The following is a 24,140-nucleotide window of genomic DNA, read 5'->3' as shown; positions in this document are numbered from 1 at the left end:
ATCTTTAAAGTGTACAGGTTGGCCAGGCGGTGGTGGTGCACCTTTAATTCCAGCACTTGGGAGGCAGAGGCAGACGGATCGCTGTAATTTCAAGCCCAGCCTGGTCTACAAAGAGTCCAAGACAGCCAAACCTTACACAGAGAAACCCTGTCTCAAAAAGCCATTAAAAAAGAAAGAAAGGGGGCTGGAGAGATGGCTCACTGGTCAAGAGCACTGACTGCTCTTCCAAAGGACCCAGGTTCAATTTCCAGCACCCACGTGGCAGCTTACAAACTGTAACTCCAAGATCTGAAACCCTCTCAGACATACATGAGGCAAAACACCAATGCACATAAAATAAAAATAAAAAAACAAAATTAAGAAGAAAAGAAAGAAAAAGAAAAGGCTCATTCACCATGCAACGACCCCACGCCTTTAATTTCAGCACTCAGGGAGGCAGAACTCTGTTGTTTAAGCCTAGTCTACAAGTGAGTTCCAGGTCAGCCAAGACTATCCACATCTTTTTTTAAAAAGGGGGGTGGGGTTGAGGCTTAGTGGTCAAGATCAAATTATTCTTCCCTAAGACTGGAATTTGATTCCCAGCACATAAGTAACACTAAATTAAAAGATCTTAACTGATCTTCCTGTTGTGTGGTGGCACGTACAATGTCTCAGAAAGTCCTAGCCACTAAGGCTAGAGGGTTGAGTCAGCAGGTAAAGAATGCCTGCTCTTGCTGGCCTCGGTGGGACAGCTGTAATCTCAGGACTCGGTGTGAGGCCAGCCTGGTCTACAAAGCCAGTCAAGGACAGCCAAGGTTAATCAGAAAACCCTGTCTCAAAAACACAAAACAAGAAACCCAAAAGTCTGCTCTTGCAGAGGACTTGGGCTCAGCTCCTAGCACCCAAGGAGTGGCTCACAACAATTCTTAATTCCAATTCCAGAGTAGATCCAATGCAGTCTTCTGACCTGCACCTGCACTGCACTCTTGATCTCTTTCAGAGCTAAAAATAGGAGACTGAGGATGGTAAAGATATATCTCAGGGTCAAGTGCACTGGCTGCTTTTCCACAGGACCCAGGCACAATTCTCAGCGCCTAATGGCACCTCAGAAGAATCTTTAGTTCCAGGGGATCTGACACCCTCTTCTGGCAAAACACAATAAAAATGAGTAAATATAAAAAATACTACACAACTATACCTTTGAAGGGCATGGTAACAAACCTTTACTCCCCTGTCAGGGAGGCATAGGGTTCAAAGTCAGCCTGATCTACATGGTAAGTTCCAGGAAGCAAGGGCTACATAGAAAAATGATTGAAAGTCTACTGGCATCTTCTACAAACTTAAAATTAAAGATAAAAATTTAGGTATGTTTAATGCATTATAACTACCACTTGAACACTAAATAATTACCAATTCTGACATCAAGTTAAAGACATGTAAATGGGGATTAGATGATATTATATGAGACTACGGTTTTTCTGCTTTCCATTGTTGAGACGGGGTTTCTCTGTATAGACATGGCTGTCCTAGAACAGGCTCTGGCTGGGTGGTGGGGGTGCATGCCCTTAATCCCAGCACTTGGGAGGCAGAGACAGGCGGATCGCTGTAATTTCGAGCCCAGCCCGGTCTACAAAGTGAGTCCAGCACATCCAAAGGCTACACAGAGAAACCGTGTCTCATAAAACAAAAAAGAGCAGGCTCTGTAGACCAGGCTTTTTAAAAAAACATGCTGGTATAGCTTCTTGATTAAAAAAAAAAAAAAACACAAATAAGAATTTTCATTCTGTAGTTAGTGTATGGGACTAACTAAGGCCTTTATTAGATATGGTTTTCCAGTAACAATGTGAAAATCTGATCAATTCAAAGATTAGTGAAGTCTGAAAATTTAAAAAGTAGATTAGGTACAAAAACCTAAAGGAAGACGATAATGTTAATAGTATTCTCCCCTCTGTACAAAAACTACTACATTTTTATTTTATAGAATAGTGACATTCTCTTAAGCAACCCAGGGTACACACGTTTGGTGTCCCAACTATGAGGAAGGGGAGTAGAAGCACACTTGAATAACAGTTTGCATCCACACACTTAGACATCTTTTTCTTGGCTATATTCAGAGATACTTTGAATTAAAGTAGAAAGCCAAACAGTGCCAACACCAGTGGCCTTAAGTATTGGTATACAAGAAAAACACAACACCAAAAGGTTTTCTTAATTATGCATTTTAAATATCAATATGTGCATTTCATTTGTACAATTATAAACTTTGTTTTAGACAACAGTATGTAGTAGTTTTGAATCCACTGAGATGTTGCTTTCAATTTGAAATATTGTGTTTACATGTATATAAAAAATAATCCAATGTATGACTCATCTGACAGATGTTTAAGATCAATAAAGGTTTATCTTTGAACATGCATTTAGGAAGAGAGGGGAGAAGCCCACCTCGCTACCCTGTTGTTGCTGGCTTATTTCTGCAGTGGTATCAATAGTGGTTTCTAGAGGGAACCATGTGCCTTCAGTCTACAGAGTTAGGGTAAGATACCATAATCAAGACGGGATAGAAGAGATGAGGACTAGGAACTGGGCAGATATTAAGTATATTTGCACTCTTTCTGGTACAAGATTAAATAAAACAGGTCAATGGGGGATAGGGATTAGTTAGGAATAAACTGCAATCAAATGAAGACATAATTGCCGAATTCAGTTCTTTTAATAGATTGCATATATAGATGTTTAGCCATACTCTAGATCAACTCTTTAAGAGTAGAATTTTATATCCAATTTACATGCTTCAGATATCACCTTTGTTACATGAGGTCTGGTATCCAAATGTTCACTTGTACACTGAGCGCTTTAAGGAACAAAAAAGGACATAGAGGGAGTTGCCATTTTTAGCAGCAATAAAACATCACTAACCCCTTTTTACATACCGAATTCAAGTCACTACCAGAGGTGAGTGCACCACAAAGTCACCAGATACAAAATTGCTAGTTCATTTTTAAATTAATAATTAACCTGAAATTACCCCTGCCCCCCACCCTATTACATCCCTTTTTATAAACAGCAAACAGTTTTGCTTTTATACATAGGCTAGCAGGCTTGTTTCAATATGAAAGTGCTAATTCATTTACAGATTTTAAAATCAGTTATGTAGTGCTACAATAAATGTCCAATCTACATAGGAACAATCCGATGAATGAAAATATGGTAGAGACTGAATAAGGCTGTGTGATTACCTTATCTTATTACATAGAAAGGATACCCAATGGTAAGGAAGAGACAAAAATCGGACAAATACTTAGAGGTGTAAAAATTACATCTAGCTTTGAACTTTATACTGTAAATGAGACATTTTAAATAGTCCTGTAGCCCATGCCTATTTTTTTTTCCTCAGAAAAAGAAAAGCTGCCTTCATGACATCCCCTCGTTTCGTATTTCCACAGTGTCTCTTGAAGCTTCAGAGTCAGGATCTTACTTTCTTCAAAAAATAAAGAAAATAACCCCCCAAGTTAACCCCTCCCCAAATCCCTCTAGTCTCTCGTCCAGTGCCAGGTCACATGATCAGCTCCCACCTCCTGGGGTCTCTGTCCATCTATTGATCAGTTAGTAGATAACATGAACCGGTTCTGGAACCACTACGAGGAGGAACACAAGCTCTTCACCACACTCACACAGCAGGAAAGAAAACGGAAACTCAATTCATCCCTGGTGCCGGGCCTCCAAAATTGAAAGAACTTGGCACAACTGGAGCGCTGAATTTGTATCCTCCATGTTTCTCAATCATTTTGGATTCTAGAAAACAAGGAGATGAACCATTAATGGTCAATCTGATCGTCTTATGGCTTTAGGGGAAACCGGCAATACATGTGCAAGGAGAGCTTAACCCAATAACTGACACATGGACTACAGATCTATGTAGTTCTTAGCCAATTTTGACTTAATGTTTAAAAAAAAAAGGCTTTATTTTTCATTATGCAATAATCTTTAAGAAAGATCCTGTTTCAAAAAATAACAGATATCTAATGGGTACAATGGAAGTAAAGCTACTATACACTGGGTACAATGTAAAGTTATACTTAAAACAACTTAGTGGGTATATCTCCAGCCCTCATACCTTTACATAATGTTATGTCCCTTCATATAACATGAAAGGTGTGTGCAGTCAGTAACTGCATCAGATGTCAGAGGAATTAGGATTCACTGACATACCATGAGCTGCTCTTCTTTGATCAGCCAAAGTTGCTATGTCCTGCAACTGTTTTCTTTGTTCTTCATTAAGACCATGAGTCAAAGCTTGATACCATACAGGGTTACGATTCTGGATTGCTGTATAGAGGCAGAAGAACATCAGATAGAATAATAAAAACCGAATTTCCTTTTCCACCTCAAAAAGATAAAAGTCTAAGCCGGGCGTGGTGGTGTACGCCTTTAATCCCAGCACTTGGGAGGCAGAGGCAAGTGAATCTCTGAGTTTAAGGCCAGCCTGGTCTACAGAGTGAATCCAGGACAGCCAAGGTTACACAGAGAAACCCTGTCTCGAAAACAAAAAACAAAAAATCAGTTATCATTTGGCTTATAGAAGCTGGAGTTCCAGTTCCAAGGGATCTGACCCCTCTGGTTTCCATAAGCACTCCTATTAATTTGTACATACCCCATTACAGAGACATCTACAAATAATTCAAAACAAAAACAAATGAATTTGAGGCCAGCCTGGTCTACAGAGTGAGCTCCAGGACAGCCAAGAGTACACAGAGAACCCTGTCTAAAAAACAAACAATAAAGGGGCTCAGAGGTTAAGAGCACCAACTACTCCTCCAGAGGTCCTGAGTTCAATTACCAGCAAGCACATTGTGGCTCACAACCATCTATATAATGTGGTCTGATGCCCTCTTCTGGCCTGCAGGTGTACATGCAGGCAGAGCACTGTATACATGATTATAAATAAATAAATAAATAAATGAATATGTATATAAGTGCTCTCTTTTCCTGTAAACCAGAAGAGGGAATCAGATTCCATTACAGATGGTTATTAGCCACCATGTATTTGCTGGTTAATTGAACTCAAAGATTCCATTTCTTAAAAATTGGGTGAAACAAATATCCTAAATCTCAAAGGGAACAATACTTTCGATTGCTTGCCTCGCCCCTTATCTAAGGAACAGACAGAACAGATTTGTCCAGTTAATTAATTTTACATATAATAAATTGGCTTACTTTGAAATATAGCTTTAAAGATCTGATACTCATCGACAGGGCTGTCTTCGTCATCGATGATTGTGGAGTAGCCTTCAAGAGCAGTCTCCTCAGCATCATCTTCTTCCCAGTCTTCATCATCAGCATCTTCACCAGCTTGCTTAGCCAGAATCTCCAAATATTCCTGCCCATCTTCATCAATATCATCTTCATCACTGCCCAGTTCCTCTGCCAAGTCAATTATTTATGACAATGAAATGTTCTGTTACTCAGCAAAGTGACATTTACTTCAATACTCCTAGTAAATTATTAGTCATGAAAAATTTCAAAGAACAGTTGCAAGAATGTGTTTAAATTACATGCCAAGCAATAAAAGAAATAAAGGTTGGTATTGGGGGGATGACTTTCTTTGGTGAGAAAACAATTATTACTACTGTCCTAGATATTTCCTGCTAACAGCCACCATTTGTGGTCAGTAGAGGTTATGAGATTGCAAGTATTCGGTCAATTTACATTGGTAGTCTGTAGTCTTACCAGTTAAGTGCTCCATCCAATATCTAATTACGTTAATGTTCATTTTTTATATAGTGTTTTGCTTTCACATATATAAGCAAGTGCACCATATATGTGCACCACTTGCCGACTCCACAACTCAGCACTAGCTCTGACCTTCCTATGTGCTGGGTTATGATCCAGGCTTTGTGCATGCTAGGCAAGCAGTATAGCAACTGAGATACATTTCCAGTTCACCTTGCTTAACTTTCTGTTTTGTTTAAAGACAAGGTTTCTCTGTGTAGTCCTGGAACTTCGGAGTTAGTACTCTGCCTCCTATGTGCTGGGATTAAAGGCTTGCCACCCAGCCTTTCTGGAACACTTATATAAACTCAATTTAGTACATAAACACGCCATTTTATGTACGTACCATTCTATGACAAAGACAAAAACTTTCAAGTTTAACTTAAAAAACAAAAACAAAAAAAGTCTCATGCTTAGGCTGAGACTTAAAGTTTTAGTCTATCAGGCATTGGAATAGAGGGTATTGTCCATCACATGGCTTCATATGAATGAATCAAAAAGCATTTGGCTTATGATACTATGATAAAGAATTCTTTTTGATAGCTGGGCGTGGTAGCATGCACCTTAATCCCATTATTCAGGAGGTAGAGGTTGGCAGATCTCTATGACTTGGAGGCCAGCCTGGTCTACAAAGAAAATTCCAGGATAGCCAGGGCTGTGCCCAAAAGAAACAAACAGTTCTATCATGCTTCTGTTTCTCTCTGCATACCACAAATCCCTTACCGGTTTCATCATCATCTTCAGCCTCATCATCATCATCGCTGTCATTCTCATGTTCTGCATGGCAGGCATATGCTCTTTTTAATCCATTAAATAAAAGGATAAAAGCCGGCAAAATCTGTCCTGAAACCTGATTTAAAACCTGTGGTATTTGTTCCATATCAATAAGGGCACAGAGGCCCAGAACACACATCTTCCTGTCATGAAGCCTAAAACAGTAAATAAAAATGGTAATTAAATTTTTAGTCTCTTCTATGACATAAGCAGAGCCTCTCATAAAGTCACAATGTATTGTTACTTACCCTAGGAAACAGTCAACGTCATTAAGCCATTGTGTGATAAAATGATTTGTAACAGGTTCAACATTATTAGGGAAGCGAAGATTTTCTAAGGTATTAAGTAGTAGGTGTGGATTATAATACAACGCTGCAATTGCAACTTGCAGGCACATTGTTCGGAGTTCACTTGTCTTAACCTCTCTCGTCAGTCTCTCTAGAGCCGCTTCCACGAATAATGGAATACACTGTAAACAGAGAGCCCATTATCTTCAGATTGTAATAGCATCCTACGTAGTTTACTATATCAACTTACTCATTTCTTCAACTGAATCTTCTATAGCTTTAAGATTATTAACTGTTGAAGCATTTCATGGTAAATTTAATCTTAGAGGAAATCAAGCCTTTATTGTCCTGTTAAGAGCCCCACTAATTATCAGTCCTGAACTCAGAGTCTATTTACATAAAGTGCTTGGTAATGCAGTTAATTACTGAAGCAACCTATCAAACTAGCCAAGGCCAATATACATGACAACAAAATATAATAAATGACAATTATATGTACATAAGCCAAAATTTTAAAATGCTGGCCATTTAGGTTGTAATGATGTACAGAAGATAGAACACATTCTGAAGCCTCAAACAGAAAACTGAGCCTTCCTGACCTGGTCGATGCCACGCCCTTTGCACTGCAGAATGATGACCTCTAACAATTTTGCTGCGTGGCATTCTGCATCTTCTCCTGCTACTCCAGTAAGAACCTGATCAACAAAGAACACAAATAGGAAGGCGGCACTGTGAGATCAGAGAAATAATTACCCTCTATGTATAACTGTGTGTTTACAGTTGGAATTTACATGAATATGTAGACTTTGTTCATCGTAAAGAGAATAGATGGCTATTTGTATGCCACAGCCTACTTTTCTGGTACCCTACTTTGTAAGATAAAAGCATATGTTCTTAATTTTTTCTGGACTCCATCATACTAATAAACTTCATGTTCTCTCACAGAGGTATAAACTAGACATCAAACCTTCCTCTTACATGAACTACAGCCAGGCGTGGTGGCGCACACCTTTAATCCCAGCACTTGGGAGGCAGAGGCAGGAAGACTGCTGTGAGTTTGAGGCCAGCCTGGTCTACAAGGAGAGTTCAGGACAGCCAAGGCTACACAGAGAAACCCTGTCTCAAAAAACCAAAATAAATAAGTAAATAGAACAAAACCAACCCTGAAGCACGACAAGCACCTGTCCAGGCCTATAATCAAAGTCCTAGAGAGGCTGATAGCTCTTAGACTGGTCTAACACCAACACATTGAAGATGAGTCTTACTATGTAAGTCTACGCACGTGTTCTATCATAGAATTACTATTTCCCAAACTCAGAGACTTTATTTGTTCTGTCAATCTCAAACTTGAGATGTACCACACAATAACCTTGAACTCCCAATCCTCCTGCTTCAAAAGAATTTCTGCTTATAACTTTTAAAGCCCTTAATTGCCTGACCCATGCATATGTACTGTGTTCAGCATAATCCAGGAGTGTGTAAATCTTTAGCATTTTATAGCAACAACCCCCTGAGATCCATATTATAAAAGGACCTACCTTCTTACACATGCTGTATATCATCTCAAGGTACTTGGTATCAGATAGAAGGGTGTCTGTATCAACTGTTACATAGTTATGCAGAAGAGGCATCATGTCTATAGTTTAAAAATGAAAGAAAGTGAAAAATCAATTGCATGTCACATTAGTTCCCTTTGGCTTTCCCTCTCTGCCCCCAAGTAGAGTCTCATATACATAGGCTACCCTCTAACTAGCTATGTAGCCAAGGATGACTGCGAATTCCTGATCCACTTGCTTCTGTGTATTGACGATAGGTACCACAACACCAGGCTCGTGCATCTTGGTAATAAAAATACATCATCTTTTTGTCTCTAGTATTCACTTTAAAGAGAATTATGCCACATCTCTATGTGTCTATGTTTTAAAAAGTTAAAAAAAAAAAAAAACCAATCAATACCATGTCATCCTTGAGCATTAACTGTTACTGACGCAGCAATTGAAAAAGAAAAATGAACACAATATACAAATTAAGCCACGTGGTAATGACAATCGGGGTAAAGGAAAAGTAAATATTTTCATGTATTAACTTTACCTGTAAAGTAATCAAAGCCGTCTTGCTGAAATACCTCAAATACAAGGGGCAATAACTGCCACATCTGTGGAGACACTTGCTGACATGTCAGGCTATGTGCCAAAGAGAAGATCTCCTCATAGAATTCTAGAAGAGATTATCAATCTGTCATAAAACGCTCATTCCTCCCAAACAATATAAGACAATAAAACCAAAGGTGTCATACCTAAGACATGCTGCTGTAAAACAGTCCCAATGACTTGTAAGCAGATTCCTTCCAGCTGCTGGGTTATCTAGAAGAAGACAAATTGGTAAGGAATGCTATCTAATACATCACATTTCTGTTAAGAAAGCACTTTAAATCTATTTTGAACCAATACACATAAAAATCTGAACAAATGTAACTTTGACATTTAACGGTAACAAAACCCCAATTAACCACTTGTTTATTTGCAAAAATATCATATGAAAAACATATGACCAATATTCTAAGGGCGGCATATTATGTGTTTTGAGCGCATATAACAGACACATAAGCTTAGTCTCGACAAAACTAGAACATCGCTGTGGTTGTTCTACAATGAAATAGTGAGGCCAGGAGTGGTAGCAGCCTGATCCCCTTGGCCGGCCTGGAACTCCCTACGTAGATCAAACTAACCTCAAAGTCAGAGATACCTACTTCTATCATAATTAAACACACGTAGTGTCGTGACACACGCCTTTAATCCCAGCACTCGGGAGGCAGAGGCAGGTAGATCGCTGTGAGTTGAAGGCCAGCCTGGTCTACAAAGCAAGTCTAGGACAAACAAGGCTACAGAGAAACCCTGGCTCAAAAAACAAGCCAGCAAACAAAAACATGTCCCGCTCCATTTTTCATATCTAATAGTGACCCATAAAATATAAATTTAAGGGCCAACTCCATCAATAATAGGAAATGCCGAATCCTTGGGGCCCTAGTTAATCTGAAGACCATTCAAATATTAAACACAGAAGGTAAAATGTATCTATAAATTAATATTAATAGTAAGATATAGCCGAGGTTGGTGGTGCACGCCTGTAATCCCAGAACTCAGGAAGCAAGTGGATAACTGTGAGTTCCAGGCCAGCGTACTCTACCAAATGAGTCCAGGACAGCCAGGGCTACACAGAAAAAACCCTGTCTCAAGGGGGAACAAAAGTAAGATATTAACATGTTAATTTCAACATAGGGCATGTTAATACATAATTTTCAACTTCTAATAAATAAATAGATAGATAAATAAATAAATAAATGGACATAGATTCTGCTTATCTCTAATTATCATACAATATGCAAAAATGGCTTGTAGCTACCCAGAAATATATCCACAGTGCAAGTACGGATATCAAATTCATGACAGTCGTCATAAGGAAAGAAACAGAGTTGAAATTATCTCTACCTAAGCATGGTGGTAGACATGAGACTGGGTTATGAAGACAAAAGGATACATAAAACCAGCACAGAGCCACGCAGTTGTGGCGCGCGCCTTTAATCCCAGCACTCAGGAAGCTGAGGCAGGTGGATCTTTGTGAGTTCGAGGCCAGCATGGTCTACAACGTGAGAGCAGGACAGTCAAGGCTACACAGAGAAACCCTGTCTCTAAAAAACAAAACAAACAAAAAACAACAACAACAACAAAAACCCTGGACGAGCTTTGTGGGCGAGGCTTGCCTGAAACTCACAGTGATCCACCTGCCTCTGCCTCTCCAAGTACTGGGATTTTGTGGGCACTAAGGGTACTACATGGCAGGGAAAAATGCACAAGCCAAGACCAAACATGAACAAATATCTTAAATACACTAAGCAAAGCAACAAGAATCAAGATTATTTTTATTACTTCCTACTGGACAAAATCTATTTTAGAAATGAAGACAGGAGTGCCTGATAGCACCTGTTCTATCGTGACAAGTGAAACTCAAGTCTAAGCAAACAAGTCAGCCAATTTATAGAGAACTTTAGCTGTAAAGCTCAAACTCCCCCTTCTGGCCTCCAATGGCCCATCGATGCGCACTGGTGACACAATCATAGACACTGGAAAAATTCCGGGTTTGGAGTCACATGCCTTTATTATTCCCAGCACTCCTGGGGCAGAGGCAGGGAGATGTCTGTTTAAGGCGGCCCTGGTCTACAAGCAAAGCCTTGTCTGCGTGGAAGGGAGATTTGCAAGAATGACAGAGAACTAGGCAGAAAAGGTAATTAGAATAACATACTGACTGATCCAGCTATAACCTGAATTGTTACTTCTTTCCATTTTACCTCTTTGTGATCTTCAACCACACTCAGAAGTGTGTCAATTGTATTTAGAATTCCCATGGCAGTAACTGCTTTGTCATCACTTCCTTCCTCATCTGGCCCAGTCTGGATTACTTGGTTAAATGTCATTGCCTAGAATCAGGAGAATGAAACGTATTGAATGTTTTGGTTTTAAGACTTCAAAGAGAGAGAAAACGCCCCCCACCACCCCTACCCAAAAGTATAAGTTAGGCTGTGTATCCCAGGCCGGCCTCAAACTTCTTTCTTAGGATGCACAGCTTCTACACTGCTGAGATTAGAACAAATGTACAACAGGGTACTGGTCATGCCCTGGGATTTGAACTGGCAAAATTTCCTGGAGGAAGCATGACAATTTCTCTAATTTCTAAATTAATTAACAAGAGTTTGGGCTCGGGGCTGGAGAGGTGGCTCAGAGGTTAAGAGCACTGTCTGCTCCTCCAGAGGTCCTGCAACCACATGGTGGCTCACAACCATCTAGAGTGAGATCTGGCGCCCTCTTCTGGCCTGCAGGTGCACATGCAGGCAAAGTGCTGTGTACATAATAATAAATAAATAAATCTTAAAAAAAAAAAAAGAGTTTGGGCTCCAGAGTCTAATGGTACTGCTCTGCCACGTGACCTCTCTTTCTTGACCTTTTCTAACACAGTTCAGACTGACACTCCAAGGGTAATGAGGCAAGGCATAGAATGTGCTTATCATTGTTATCATTAATATCATTAGTGTAAAAAGGACGAAATGGGGCTGGAGAGATGGCTCAGAGGTTAAGAGCACTGACTGCTCTTCCAGAGGTCCTGTGTTCAACTCCCAGCACCCACATGGTGGCAGTGCCAGCAATCTATAATGAGATCTGTTGCCCTCTTCTGGTGTGGAGGAGTATATGCAGGCAGAGCACTGAATATATAATAAATAAGTCTGTTTTTAAAAAAAGATGAAATGATCTCAATAATTCAAGGATAGCACCAGCAACATAGTGAGATCTTTTCTTTGATAATGGCCAAATACAAGAATGCTGAATGGCTAAATTGCCTATTAAAAAAATTTTTTTTTAATTTTTCTTTTAATGTGTGAGTGTTTAGCTTTCAAATCTGCTTGTGTAACACTTGCATGCCAGGTGCCTGCTCACATAATCCAGAGGGCACCAGATGATCAGGACTCGGGTTGCACAATATGGAGCTGCTGGGTATCAAGCCCAGGTTCTCTGAAGAACCAACATGGCTCTTAATCACTGACCTAACCTCTCCATGCCTGATTTGCCATTTGTAATTACATCCACTGTTCTGAATATTCAAGAAACTCCACAGATGATGAGCCTAGCACACCAAAAAACACCTCCACTGTGACAGGGCAAGGATGAATCCCACCCAATGTAGCTATGGCGAGAATTATTTTATAAAATAAGGAGTCATTATAAGTAGAACCGTATGTAATAAACTGGTTAAGTATTGTTCAAATGTGGTAGCCTACATGTTACATAGTAAGTTTCAAGGAATTTTTGCTAAGGAAAACAGGCCACGAGTAACTTACTACAGGCAGGGATCATACAGAAAACTAAATCAACGTCTTTGCAATAATAACAGGTTCAAACAACATACCAGGTGTTGTGTCATTTCTACAGCAATAGGAGTGACTTCCTCACTATATTCACAGATCATTTTCTGAATTACATTTGTAAGATCATCATTTTCTGTTTCTCTTATAATATGAAGAAGAGCTTGCATGACAGGTCTGATAAACGGAGTGATGTATTCTTTAGCTGTAACAGAGAGGGGAGGGCAGGGTCAAACCGGTGAATAGTAAGGAGGATACAAAAACAGCAGAAACCAAGTGCTTTCAGAGTATAGTAAGCTAGTTTCTTAAGGTATTTGTGTAAATGTATTTGTGACTTACAAACCACTTACCTTTTTCTTGATTGCTGATCAACACTTGCAGTGCTATGGCAGCTTCCACTTTCACAGGCATTTCACGATCATCAATCAGACATCTTCTGGTCAGCTCTAAAGCTGTTTGGAGGTTCTGATCACTTTTGAACTTCACTTCACAAAAATAATGAAGTACCCAGCAAGCCTTTAAAAATAGAGAAGAGGAACAGGTTATGATTATAAAGACATTACAAAAGATTTCTCCAAATCAAGCTCTTCCTAGAGTTTTGTGTCTGGGAATTTGGAGGCTGGCCAGTGGGAGATGTGTTCAAACACACAACACTAGACCAGTACTATGATCCCAGGTTACTCTGCGGCTGCACATTCTTTGTGTGGATAGCAAGATCTGAATGCAAAACACAGACAGACGCTGCTACCAGACATAGATGCCGACTATGCACACAGTACTGCAGCAGCCAGTTGGAGACTCACGGGAAAATAAATCTTAACTGAGCACATCTTTTCAAGCTAAAGTTTTAATTTTCAGTCATTCCTTACAAAGACATAAAAATACATAAAATAACACAACTTTACAACTTACTCTTGCTCTCATGTAGCCTAGCTCACTGCTGAAGAGAGGAAATACATGATTCTGCAACATATATTCCATTTGGTCTTTGTAGATCTTTTTCTGTAGAAAAAAAGATACAGTTCCAAAAACAATTGTCTCAAGCTGCAAATACACATGACAATGTTAAAAGGAACTAGTAAAGAGAAACACACTTATTCTCATCTTTATATATCATAATATAAAACCCATGCATTTTCTATATTTTTTTTCCTTAGTGCCTCAGTATATATCTGGCATGGAACTCATGACGATACTGTCTCCTTAGCCAGTGTAAAGCCTGCCTCCAGTCCTTAGTGTCCTGACCAACAAGTTTCAATAGAAACTTAACTAGAAACATAGGTGGCTAAAGAGAGAGCTTAGTTGGTAAAAAGAATTTGATAAAAGCATTAAGACTTGGGCTGTAGAGCCAGCCATGGTGGCCCACACCTTTAATTTCAGCTGGTCTCTAGGAGCCAGCAAGACACTGGTCCCAAAGAGCAAAGTAGGACTTCTGACATGACACTCAATGCACCCTCAAGAATGCTCACTTGCACATACAAACAGGGGAAATACAATTTAATTCCAATTCTAAGGAGCACATTGAATTATTTTTGGTGTCAGTGATATCAGCCATGACACATACAATTCAAGAGAGATGCCATATCACATAAGATGGCTCTAGCCAGAAAAACACTTTATAAGCTGTGTGTGGTGGTGCATATGTTTAATCCCAGCACTCAGAGGCAGAGGCAGGTCGATCTCTCTGAGTTCAAGGCCAGCCTGAACTAAACTTGCTTATTTATTTATTTATTTACTTACTTACTTACTTTTTGGTTTTTCAAAGCTTGAGGAACAATTTAGGTTCCTAGATACATACAAAATGAAAATATATGCTCCTGCACAACTTGTAAAGGAATGTTTTTAGCAGCATGGTTCAGAATAGATCGGTAGAATCATAGTGTAGAATCAACAGAACAAATGAAATGCAATTTAACAATTTAGGATTTGATACTGAAGACTATGCGTAGCCATATACTAGATGAAAAGAAAACATTACACTAAAACCAATGCACCTCACAAAATAAATTTACAGATAAATGTAGGATAAGGACTGGGAGGTCTGGTGTGAACCGGGGAAAGACATAAACTATGGAGACAGGACTGATTTTTGTGGCGATGAAAATGTCCTGAAATGAGATGATTCCAGTACTGTGAATATATCAATTACAATTCAGTTATAACCTCTTATAACTTTTTACTGTCTGTGTGTTTGCCATAGCACTATGTAGATGTCAGAGGACAACTTGCCCTAACCATGTAAGATCCAGGAGGGAACACAGTTCCATAAGGTTTGTCAGTTGACCAGTCATATACTTTAAGTAGACAAAATGCATGGTATGTATTATATCTCGGGGGGGTGGGGGAGAGAGGAAGAGGAGGAAGAGGAAGAGGAGGAGGAGGAAGAAGAAAGGAGGAAGAAGAAAGAAAGAAGAAAGTTACTAATTTAGGGACTGTCAAGATGGCTCAGCAGCTAATACCATTCATTGTTCTTCTAGATAACCCAGGTCAGTTCCCATAACCCAGTTTCAGGTTATCTAAAAATATCTTCTGGCTTCTGCAGACAGGAAGTGCACACATGTGTGGCACTTACATATGGCAGGCACGATCATATAAATATTTTTATTTAAAACACACAAACACTCACACACAAACTCAGACAAACACAATTTTCTCTCTTACTCATACACAAAGGAATACCTTCAGAAGTATTTCAGCTAAAGAGCCAATCATATGCAAGGCTCCATCTTTTTACGAGGATCAGCATTGGTTCAGTAAGAATCTGGTAGCAAAATCCCATGGTCTTTTGCAGTACCTGAATAAGACACAAGCAAAAAGTTGATAGAATAACCCACAGTTTTTGAAGAACACACTAACAAAATAACACATGATTAACACTGAAAGAAATTTAAAATAACTGAGGGAGAGATGGTGGGAAGGAGAAGAGAGAGGGTGGGCTACCACCAGGACGTAAAATTAATAAATGTATTAAATAATTAAAAAAAACCTCACCTCTTTCCTTTTACTACAGGCTGTAAATAAAAGTGTCTGAGCAGCAGTAGTAGGAGAAATAAAGTCTTCAAACACATCTAGAGAACAAATGTAAAACAAATTTAGGTTTTGCTTTGTTTTGCAATAAGATGAGATACATCCCAGGTTGGCCTTTAACTCCTCCTTAACCCCCTGTCTCTAACTCCCAATCATGAGGACTATAGACTAGAAATATGGTGAGTGGTTTACTAATTTCCTTGCAAAACATTTCATATTCCCTAATTTACCAAGCTCACGAGTGTGATTGGCATAGCTGTCACTCCAGCACTGAAAGAGGCTGAAGCAGGAGGATCTGGAGTTCACAGGGTTAGTCCCAAACGTAAAAAACCATAACCTAAGCCAGCCGTGGTAGTGCATCTCTTAATCAGCCTCTGCAGGCACAGGCAGGTGGATCTCTGCCCGGTCTACTTAGAGAGTTCAAGACAACAAAGGCGCACAGAGAAATTTTTCTCAAACAAACAAACAACAAACAACAAAACTTTAAAGGATGGAGAGATGGCTCATAGGTTAAATTAAGAGCATTGGCTGCTCTTCCAAAGGTCCTAAGTTCAGTTCCCAGCAATCACTGATACCCTCTTCTGGCACACAGGTGTACATGCAGAGAGAACACTGTATACACAGTAATAAATAAATCTTTAAAAAAAAAAAAAAGCCCACAACCATGTTTAATGGATCAGGGTATAGCTCTATGGTAGGGAGCATGCATGGCATACAAAATACCCCCACACACACACGCACACACACCCCACTGTAAAAGAAAGCATATGAAAAGCAAAGTATCTAAGTACTTTAAATTTACCCACAAACAAAATTTAATCTAGGCATACACCTGATATCCCATGTTTTCAAGGATAAGGTGAGAGCTAAGACTAGCCTCGGCTACTTAGCAAAGATCCATTCCTTAAAACAATTTTGCAAAACAATTCTTTGTTTCTGAGATGGGATTGTACTATTCCCCCTGGCTGATGCTAAACCTAATATTCTTTTGATGATTGAAAAACACACACACATACTACAACTCCAGGTAAAAAGGCAACATTGTGAAATTGTGAATCCCAACATCTCATTCATACAACAAACATGAGAATCAAAAGTATTGTGTGTCATATGTCCAATAAACATCAATTACCATACCTTATTAACGCTGCAATAATTTGCTAAAAATAAAAACCAATGGTAAGTGCAGTAATGAATGCGTTTTTCGAGACAGGGTTTCTCTATGTAGCCTTGCCTGTCCTGGACTCACTTGTGTAGACCGGGTGGCCTCGAACTCACAGCAATCCACCTGCCTCTGCCTCCGAAGTGCTGGGATTAAAGGGATGCGTCACCACCACCCGGCATAAATTATATGATTTTTTGAAGATAATATTGTTTATAAATATTTTTTGTTTTGTTTGTTTTTCAAGACAGGGTTTCTCTGTGTATCCTTAGCTGTCCTGGACTCACTTTTTAGACCAGGCTGGCCTTGAACTCACAGTGATCCGCCTGCCTCTGCCTCTAGAGTGCTGGGATTAAAGCCACCACCGCCTCACTAAATGTGGAACTTTTAAAATATTTTCTTTAAAAATCTTATTAGTCAGATAGTGGTGCATGCCTTTAATCTCAGCACTCAGGAGGCAGAGGCAGGCAGATCTCTTTTAAGTTTTGAGGTCAGCCTGGCCTACAAAGTGAGTTCCAGGGCAGCCAAAGAAACCATCCGAGGGGAAAAAAAATTTAATGCCCTTTCTTCCGTTTAAATAGCTGACGGTAAGCTTCCATTTTTCTTCCTAATTTTGGGACTACAGGCCTATATCACCATAGCCAGACACCAAGATAAATTTTCTTACCAAACTTCATGCGTATATATTCATAAGGGTCTTCTTGCCAGAGTTCCTCATCAGCATCTGTATAGCACATCAATGGAAAAATAACATCTTGGATAATGCCCTGCAATTTAAAAGTTAAGAAAGTAACAATCTTCAGCTTTCAAATTTAACCTGTCCAATCTCCTTTAAATAGCAAAACAAAACCAAACCATATGTAATTTATTTAAAGCATATCAAACCAATATCCAAGCTGCATTTCCATTTTTAACAATTACATAGTAGGGTATGTTCATATAGGCAGTAGTTTATACACCTGAAAGCATTTGCTATGGACTAAAGGCAACTATAGCGCACAGCACAGCTGTGCAGCGCCTGACCTGCAGTACAGGGCTGAAGCTCAATCTCTGATGCTCAAGAAGAGTAAAAAGCAATGAAAAGAAGCAAACCTTAGAACTCTAAAGGGAATAAATGACCAAAAATCCATGGTGGCCAATTATCCTGAAAAACAATCCAAATAATAATAGTCCTTTGGGGCTGGAGAGATGGCTCAGTGGTTAAGAGCACTAAGTACTTTTCCAAGGGACAGCGTTCAATTCCCAGCAAGCACATAGCAGCTCACAACTGTCAGTAACCCTAAGATCTGACACCCTCACCCTCACATTCATACACTCAGGCAAAACACCAATGCACATAAAATTATTTTTAAAAAAAAGAGAAAGAAATGGTCCTTTGTTCAATCCAAATCACATGACTAAATATTAACTATAATCCAATGGTTAAAGCTTAAATACTGGCTTGAAGATTGAGTTTTAATCTAAAATGTAGCTGGGTATTTATAAATTTATAAAATACCTCTCATTACTTTGTCAAACTCTTTTCTGTTGCACTATCCAAATAATCACCCAACTAGACGAAGTAACAAAACTATTGCAGGATCCCATTGTGAACCGGAGACTGTCAACTATAAAACTGTTTCGTGTTTGGTGTGGTTGAGTCCTAACACACACCTTTAATCCAGAACTTCCTGTACACAGGGTTTAATAAAGTTAACACTAACTAGGTCAAGAGGTGGAGCAAGAAACCAGCTGACAGGGATTAAAGAGTTAGAGAGACTTTGAATTGAAGGGTATTTAAGATACCATGGATAAAAAGTGGCCTTTCAGGGTTTCAGCCGGCAAGCTATATTAGCTTATAGCTTTTTCCTCAGAGATATGAGCTGAGTGGGTTAGTTTAGCTGTTTTTCTCTGCCTCTCTGAGCTGGCAGGGTTTCACTCCAGCATATGGCTCCTGAGTCTATTAGTAATATCAACAGACTGAGCCCAACGTGGGACACAAACCCATGACCCTGAGACTAAGCATTTCATGACTATACCAGCTGAGTTAGGCAGGCCACCAGTCAACAGAACAGACATTCCAGAGAGAAAAGTCTTACTTGTATATGAGGCTTCAGGTTCTTCCATGTAAGGGCATGGGAAACTCCTTGATTAATATAATTTAAAGTCTGCTGTAGAACTCGAGGAGCCATATATTGTTTCTCCTTGTACTGATATAATACTTTCAATAAAACCTTTGAAAAAAGAGAAAGTTCAGTTAAATGTTAACCACTATAAGCAAGTAAAACATGCCTAGTCAGCACCACTTGGTATCCCTGTCTGGCATGGATAATACGAAATTATATACAGATAAAGGAGTGTTCCACGTGATCATATACACACAGATAGATACACTTAAATTTTTAATCCTTTAAAAATTCTTAGGGGCTGGAAAGATAGTTCAGCAGTAAGGGGTACTGGCTGTTCTTCCAGAGGACCCAGGTTCAATTCCTAGTACTTACAAAGCAGCTCACAGTTACTCCAGTTCCAGGAGATCTGACACCCTTACATAGACACACATGCAGGAAAAATAAATGCATATAAAATGTTTAAAAATGTATTTATCTTTATGTGCATTGGTGTTCTGCCTGTGTGAGTTACAGACTGTTCTGAGCTGCCATATGGGTGCTAGGAATATGAACCCAGGTCCTCTGGAAGAGCAGTCGGTGCCCCCAACCGCTTAGCCATCCCTCCAGCCCCCATAAATAAATTTTTAAAAGAGAGCCTTGAAATTCAGCCATAGTAGGCTTCCATGGCAAGAAAGGTCAAATGGGAACTCTAACCTCAACTCAGAGCGGTTTCTGCTTGGTGTTGTTGGTCTATTTCATTTCAAATAATATTTGTTCTCTGACTTGAATGCCTCACTGAGAGCACAATACTCTGCCCCCGACCCTTTCAAACGGGATCTCTGGCTAATTGTCATGAAAAGGCTTCCTTAGTCAGTTTCTTCAGTTTGATAATGCTTGCTTTCTTTTTTCCATGTTCCCCTTGTCCACCATTAGGTAAATCCACTCATTCAAACAGAAAAAATAGTACAAAACAACTAACTACCGGCCCCAATCCCCAGGCCAAAAAAAATGTATGAAGTCGTTCAAATGCATAATCTTTAGAAGAAAAAAAAAGAAAACAAAGATCAACTCTAAGCCAAACAAGGTATAACAAACATGTAAATCCCAGCACTAGAGAGAGGCAAAAGGATTGATTAGAATTCTCAAAACCATTTTTCAAAGTAGGGCTGAAGCCAGGAACAGTGACATACACCTCTGATCACAATGCTCAGGAGACAGAAGCAGGTGAAGCCAGAATCAAATACATAATCAAGGTCCAGGCCAGCTTGGGCTACATAGTGAGAGACCAGGTGGTGGTAGTGTGTGCCTTTAGTACCAGTCCTTAGGAGAGAGGCATGTGGGATCTGAGTTTGAAAACAGCCTGATCTACAGAATGAGTTCCAGCACAGCCAGTCCACACAGACAACCCCTATCTTGAAACACAACAAACCCAAACAATCACCAAACAATGTGGGACTAGAGAAATAACATAGTAGTCAAGAGGTTTATTAAGAGCACCTGGGCTTGACTCCGAGGACTATAACTCCAGTTCCAGGGGATGTGACAGTCTCTTCTAGTTATTGTTTTTCAAGACAGGGTTTCTCTGGGTAGCCCTTGCTGTCCTGGAATCACTTTGTAGACCAGGCTGGCCTCGAACTCACAGCAATCCGCCTGCCTCTGCCTCCCAAGTGCTGGGAGTAAGGGGTTGCATCAAGCCTGGCTTAGAAACCTCTTATTAAAAAAAAAAAAAAAAACCAAAATGCAAAAACCAGGCACCATAGCCTCTGCCTGCCTCCCAAGTACTGGGATTAAAGGCATGCGCCACCACCACCTGGCACAAGTGGTGGTTCTAAGCCTTCCTAATGCTGTGACCCTTTAACACAGGTCCTCATGTTGTTTTACCATACACATATATCCCAACCATGAAATTATTTCATTGCTGCCATTTCATAACTATAATTTTGCTGGGATAAAATATAATGTAAATACTTAATATGCAGGATATATGTGACCCACAGGTCAAGTACTGTTGCTTAAAATGGCAGCAGGCATGCTCAAGTGTTGCATAGATATTCATGCACACCAAACACGCATAAACATAAAATCTTTAAAGCAACTCAAACTTGAAAGTGTCCTGTCTTTACTTAATGTTGGACTTACTTGCTGAACACCCACAGCAAAGGCCTTCAGGAAGACTTCAGCAAATTCATTATACTCCTTAGAAACATTCCCAGGACTTCCATATCTGTAAGAACATGAATGCATCCATTATTTCTTTATAATGCTTTACATTATTTATATTTATAATAGCAAAAGCTCCAAAAGTAAATTTAAATTACTATGTGTGGACAAGAGCATACCTTTCAAAAAGTCTTGCTAAAATATGTAAGGCCCACTTCTTACATTTCCACCAAGGTAACTCTGGTCGGTCATCTTCTTCAACTTGAAGTGTTTCCTTTAAAGAGACATTAGTTAATAATATTAAGAGACTATATGCTAGAAATAACTGTATCAGTTAAGAATAGACTCTATCATGAAGCAAAGAACCTCAGCATTCAATAAATAAATGAGCAATAACAAAATCATTAAAAGAATAAGCTAAAACTGCCAGGCGTGCATGGAGGCATATGCCTTTAATCCCAGCACTTGTGAGGCAGAGGCAGAGGATCTCTGTGAGTTCCAGGCCAGCCTGGTCTACAAAGAGAGTTCCAGGACAGCCAAGGCTACACAGAGAAACCCATCTCAAAATACCAAAATAACAAGAGCAAAAACAAAAAACATCAAAACCCCTGGTTAAATAGTGCTGCTCTGTATATCCTGTATAAATTTAAAATAAAACTCAAGTTTTTATATCTTAGGATGCATAAATACTTTAAAACCACAAGGTAGTTAATAACCTCCTGTTCCCTATCTGCAAAGAAATATGACTAGTAGAATTATTATGGTGAAAATCGCCATGTTTAAGTGTAAAAAGAATAGAAGTTGGACACCTCTCCTCTTCTCCCCAAGTCAGGATTTCTCGATGTAGTCTTAGCTGTCCTAGACTCACTTTGTAGACCAGGCTAGCCTTGAACTCACAGAGATCCATCTGCCTTGCCTCGACAAGCAACTGGGAGTAAGGGCTGGATCAAGCCTGGCTTGGAAACCTCTTAATGCATTAAAAAACCAAAATGCAAAGCCAGGCCTTTCATCCCAGCACTCAGGGGGCAGAGACAGAAGGATCTCTGAGTTTGAAGGCAGCCAGCCTAGTCTACAAAATGAGTTCCAGGACAAGCCGGGCGGTTATACAGAGAAACTCTGTCTCAAAATAAATAAACATACTTGGAAACTGTGAATACTCAAGCATATAAATTTAAAAAATTTTAAAAGAATTACATCAATAGATTTTTAGAGTGACACAACCATAAAATTTGGTAAACTGGCATTTAAATTCTTCTTCTGTTTATGGTTATCTGACAGGTTATTAGTAACAGTAGTAAACAGTTTTAAGAACCGAAATAACCCCTCAAAAAAAAAAAAAAACTGGAAAAAAGGGAAGAATTGGCGTGGAATACATGCATACAAACAACTTTTAAAAAATAGCTTCGGTACATTAGGAAGCAGAAAAGTCTAGAGACAGACTCGGTCACTTACATTAGGCACGTCTCTATTCACAACGGTCTTAAAATTTCCACCCACTCAGTAAGGTTCGTTGGTTTATCAGCTCCAGGGGTAGTGTATACTACAGAAAAAATCAAGAATTATTAAATCCAAGAAAATCCATTTGTGGTCTGCATGCCTACCAAAGGTAATTCACTTGATCTCCATTTCCACTTTAGTAAGACCAATTTCCTTAAGGAACAATAGCAGTTACCAGGACATTTTTACTTTTCTCAGCTTACTAGGATCACATCTTTTTCCACCTCTAGTCTAGTGAACACCTTCCCCCCCCACCCCACCCCACCCCCGACAGGGTGTCTCTGTGTAGCCTTGGCTGTCCTGGACTCCCTTTGGAGACCAGGCTGGCCTGGAACTCGCAAGATCCGCCTGCCTCTGCCTCCCGGTGCTGGGCTTAAAGGCGTGCGCCACCATGCCTGGCCTTTAACAAACACCTTTATCAAATCAAAGATATTCCTAGATTAAGATTCCAATATTTGTTTATTTTTCTTTCCTTTTTAATGAAGTATGTATGTATGTATTCATTTTGTAATGCTAAGGACCAAACCCAGAGCCTTGGGTATGCTAGGCAAATATTTTCCCCAACTTTGTTCTTTTGTAATGGAGGAATAGCTTAATAAATTGTGATGGATCTTTACTAGGCATCGGGAAATATTTGTTTGTTTTGATTGCTTTTCTTTTTTGTTTGCTTGTTTTTCTTTCTTTTGTTTTTATTTTTCAAGACAGGGTTTCTCCATGTAGCCTCGGCTGTCTTGGACTCACTTTGTAGACCAGGCTGGCCTCAAACACACAGAGACCCTCCTGCCTCTGACTCCCAAGTTCTGGGGTTAAAGGTGTTCGCCATCACACCCAGCATGATTTCTGTTTATTTTAAGACAGGGTCTCATGATGTAGTGTTCATGAGCAGGATCTCTGTATGTATGCAAGGAAAGCCTCCAACTCTGGCAACCTGCCTTCTGCCCTCTGTCGCTCAAAGTGCTGGGACTACAGGCACGCACCATCATTCCTATCCATACAGCTCAGGATAAGAGGGCACACACACTGCCAGACGTGGGGGGCGCACACCTTTATACCAGCACTCAGGAGGCAGAGGTAGGCAGATCTGTGAGTTAGAAGCTGGCCTGATCTGCAAAAGCCAGTCCAGGACAGCCAAGGCTACACAAGGAACCCTGGGGAAGGGGCACCACTCAAGGCTGGTACTACTATACTTTGGCAGGTGGTACTATACTTTGGTATCAGGACAGGACAGTCAGTCTGTCCTCTCTTCTGTGTACGCTGAGTATTTGGTGTGCATGAGCCGTGAGTGCAAATAGTCTCAGAAGCCAGATGGCACTGCTGCTGTAGTAACACGGTTGTGAGCAGGCAAACTGAACCGTCTTCAGTTCAACTGATCAACTAGCGTTCCTATCTACTTAGTTTTCTCCAGCCCAGTGCTGGCCTTCAAAGAATCTGTTGAAGCTGGGCATGGCAGTGCATATTTTTTGGTACCAATATTCTGGTGGCAGAGG

The 24,140-nt window shown here is 39.8% G+C and overlaps 1 protein-coding gene and 1 non-coding gene across 2 annotated transcripts in view; both read right to left on the bottom strand.

Moving 5' to 3' along the window:
* Positions 1–2,338: 2,338 nt before the first annotated feature.
* LOC127186404 (importin-7-like) overlaps positions 2,339–24,140 on the bottom strand; it is a 40,245-nt gene continuing 18,443 nt past the window's right edge. Inside the window, 24 exon segments of the mRNA XM_051142792.1 lie at positions 2,339–3,771; positions 4,189–4,305; positions 5,194–5,400; positions 6,472–6,677; positions 6,771–6,991; positions 7,409–7,504; positions 8,348–8,445; positions 8,901–9,026; positions 9,106–9,172; positions 11,155–11,283; positions 12,765–12,925; positions 13,071–13,236; positions 13,633–13,722; positions 15,400–15,452; positions 15,455–15,466; positions 15,469–15,514; positions 15,712–15,788; positions 17,577–17,676; positions 18,988–19,122; positions 21,136–21,220; positions 21,336–21,430; positions 22,609–22,640; positions 22,643–22,666; positions 22,669–22,696. Of these exon segments, the coding sequence (XP_050998749.1) occupies positions 3,674–3,771; positions 4,189–4,305; positions 5,194–5,400; positions 6,472–6,677; positions 6,771–6,991; positions 7,409–7,504; positions 8,348–8,445; positions 8,901–9,026; positions 9,106–9,172; positions 11,155–11,283; positions 12,765–12,925; positions 13,071–13,236; positions 13,633–13,722; positions 15,400–15,452; positions 15,455–15,466; positions 15,469–15,514; positions 15,712–15,788; positions 17,577–17,676; positions 18,988–19,122; positions 21,136–21,220; positions 21,336–21,430; positions 22,609–22,640; positions 22,643–22,666; positions 22,669–22,696 (2,469 nt within the window). The 3' untranslated portion in view covers positions 2,339–3,673.
* Positions 13,319–13,502, bottom strand: LOC127186406 (small nucleolar RNA SNORA23). The gene has a single exon (XR_007830385.1). It is a non-coding gene; the product is annotated as a small nucleolar RNA SNORA23 (small nucleolar RNA).

Source organism: Acomys russatus, unplaced genomic scaffold, assembly GCF_903995435.1.
Source record: "Acomys russatus unplaced genomic scaffold, mAcoRus1.1, whole genome shotgun sequence".
Classification (NCBI taxonomy): domain Eukaryota; kingdom Metazoa; phylum Chordata; class Mammalia; order Rodentia; family Muridae; genus Acomys; species Acomys russatus.
This window is presented reverse-complemented; position numbering and strand designations above follow the sequence as displayed.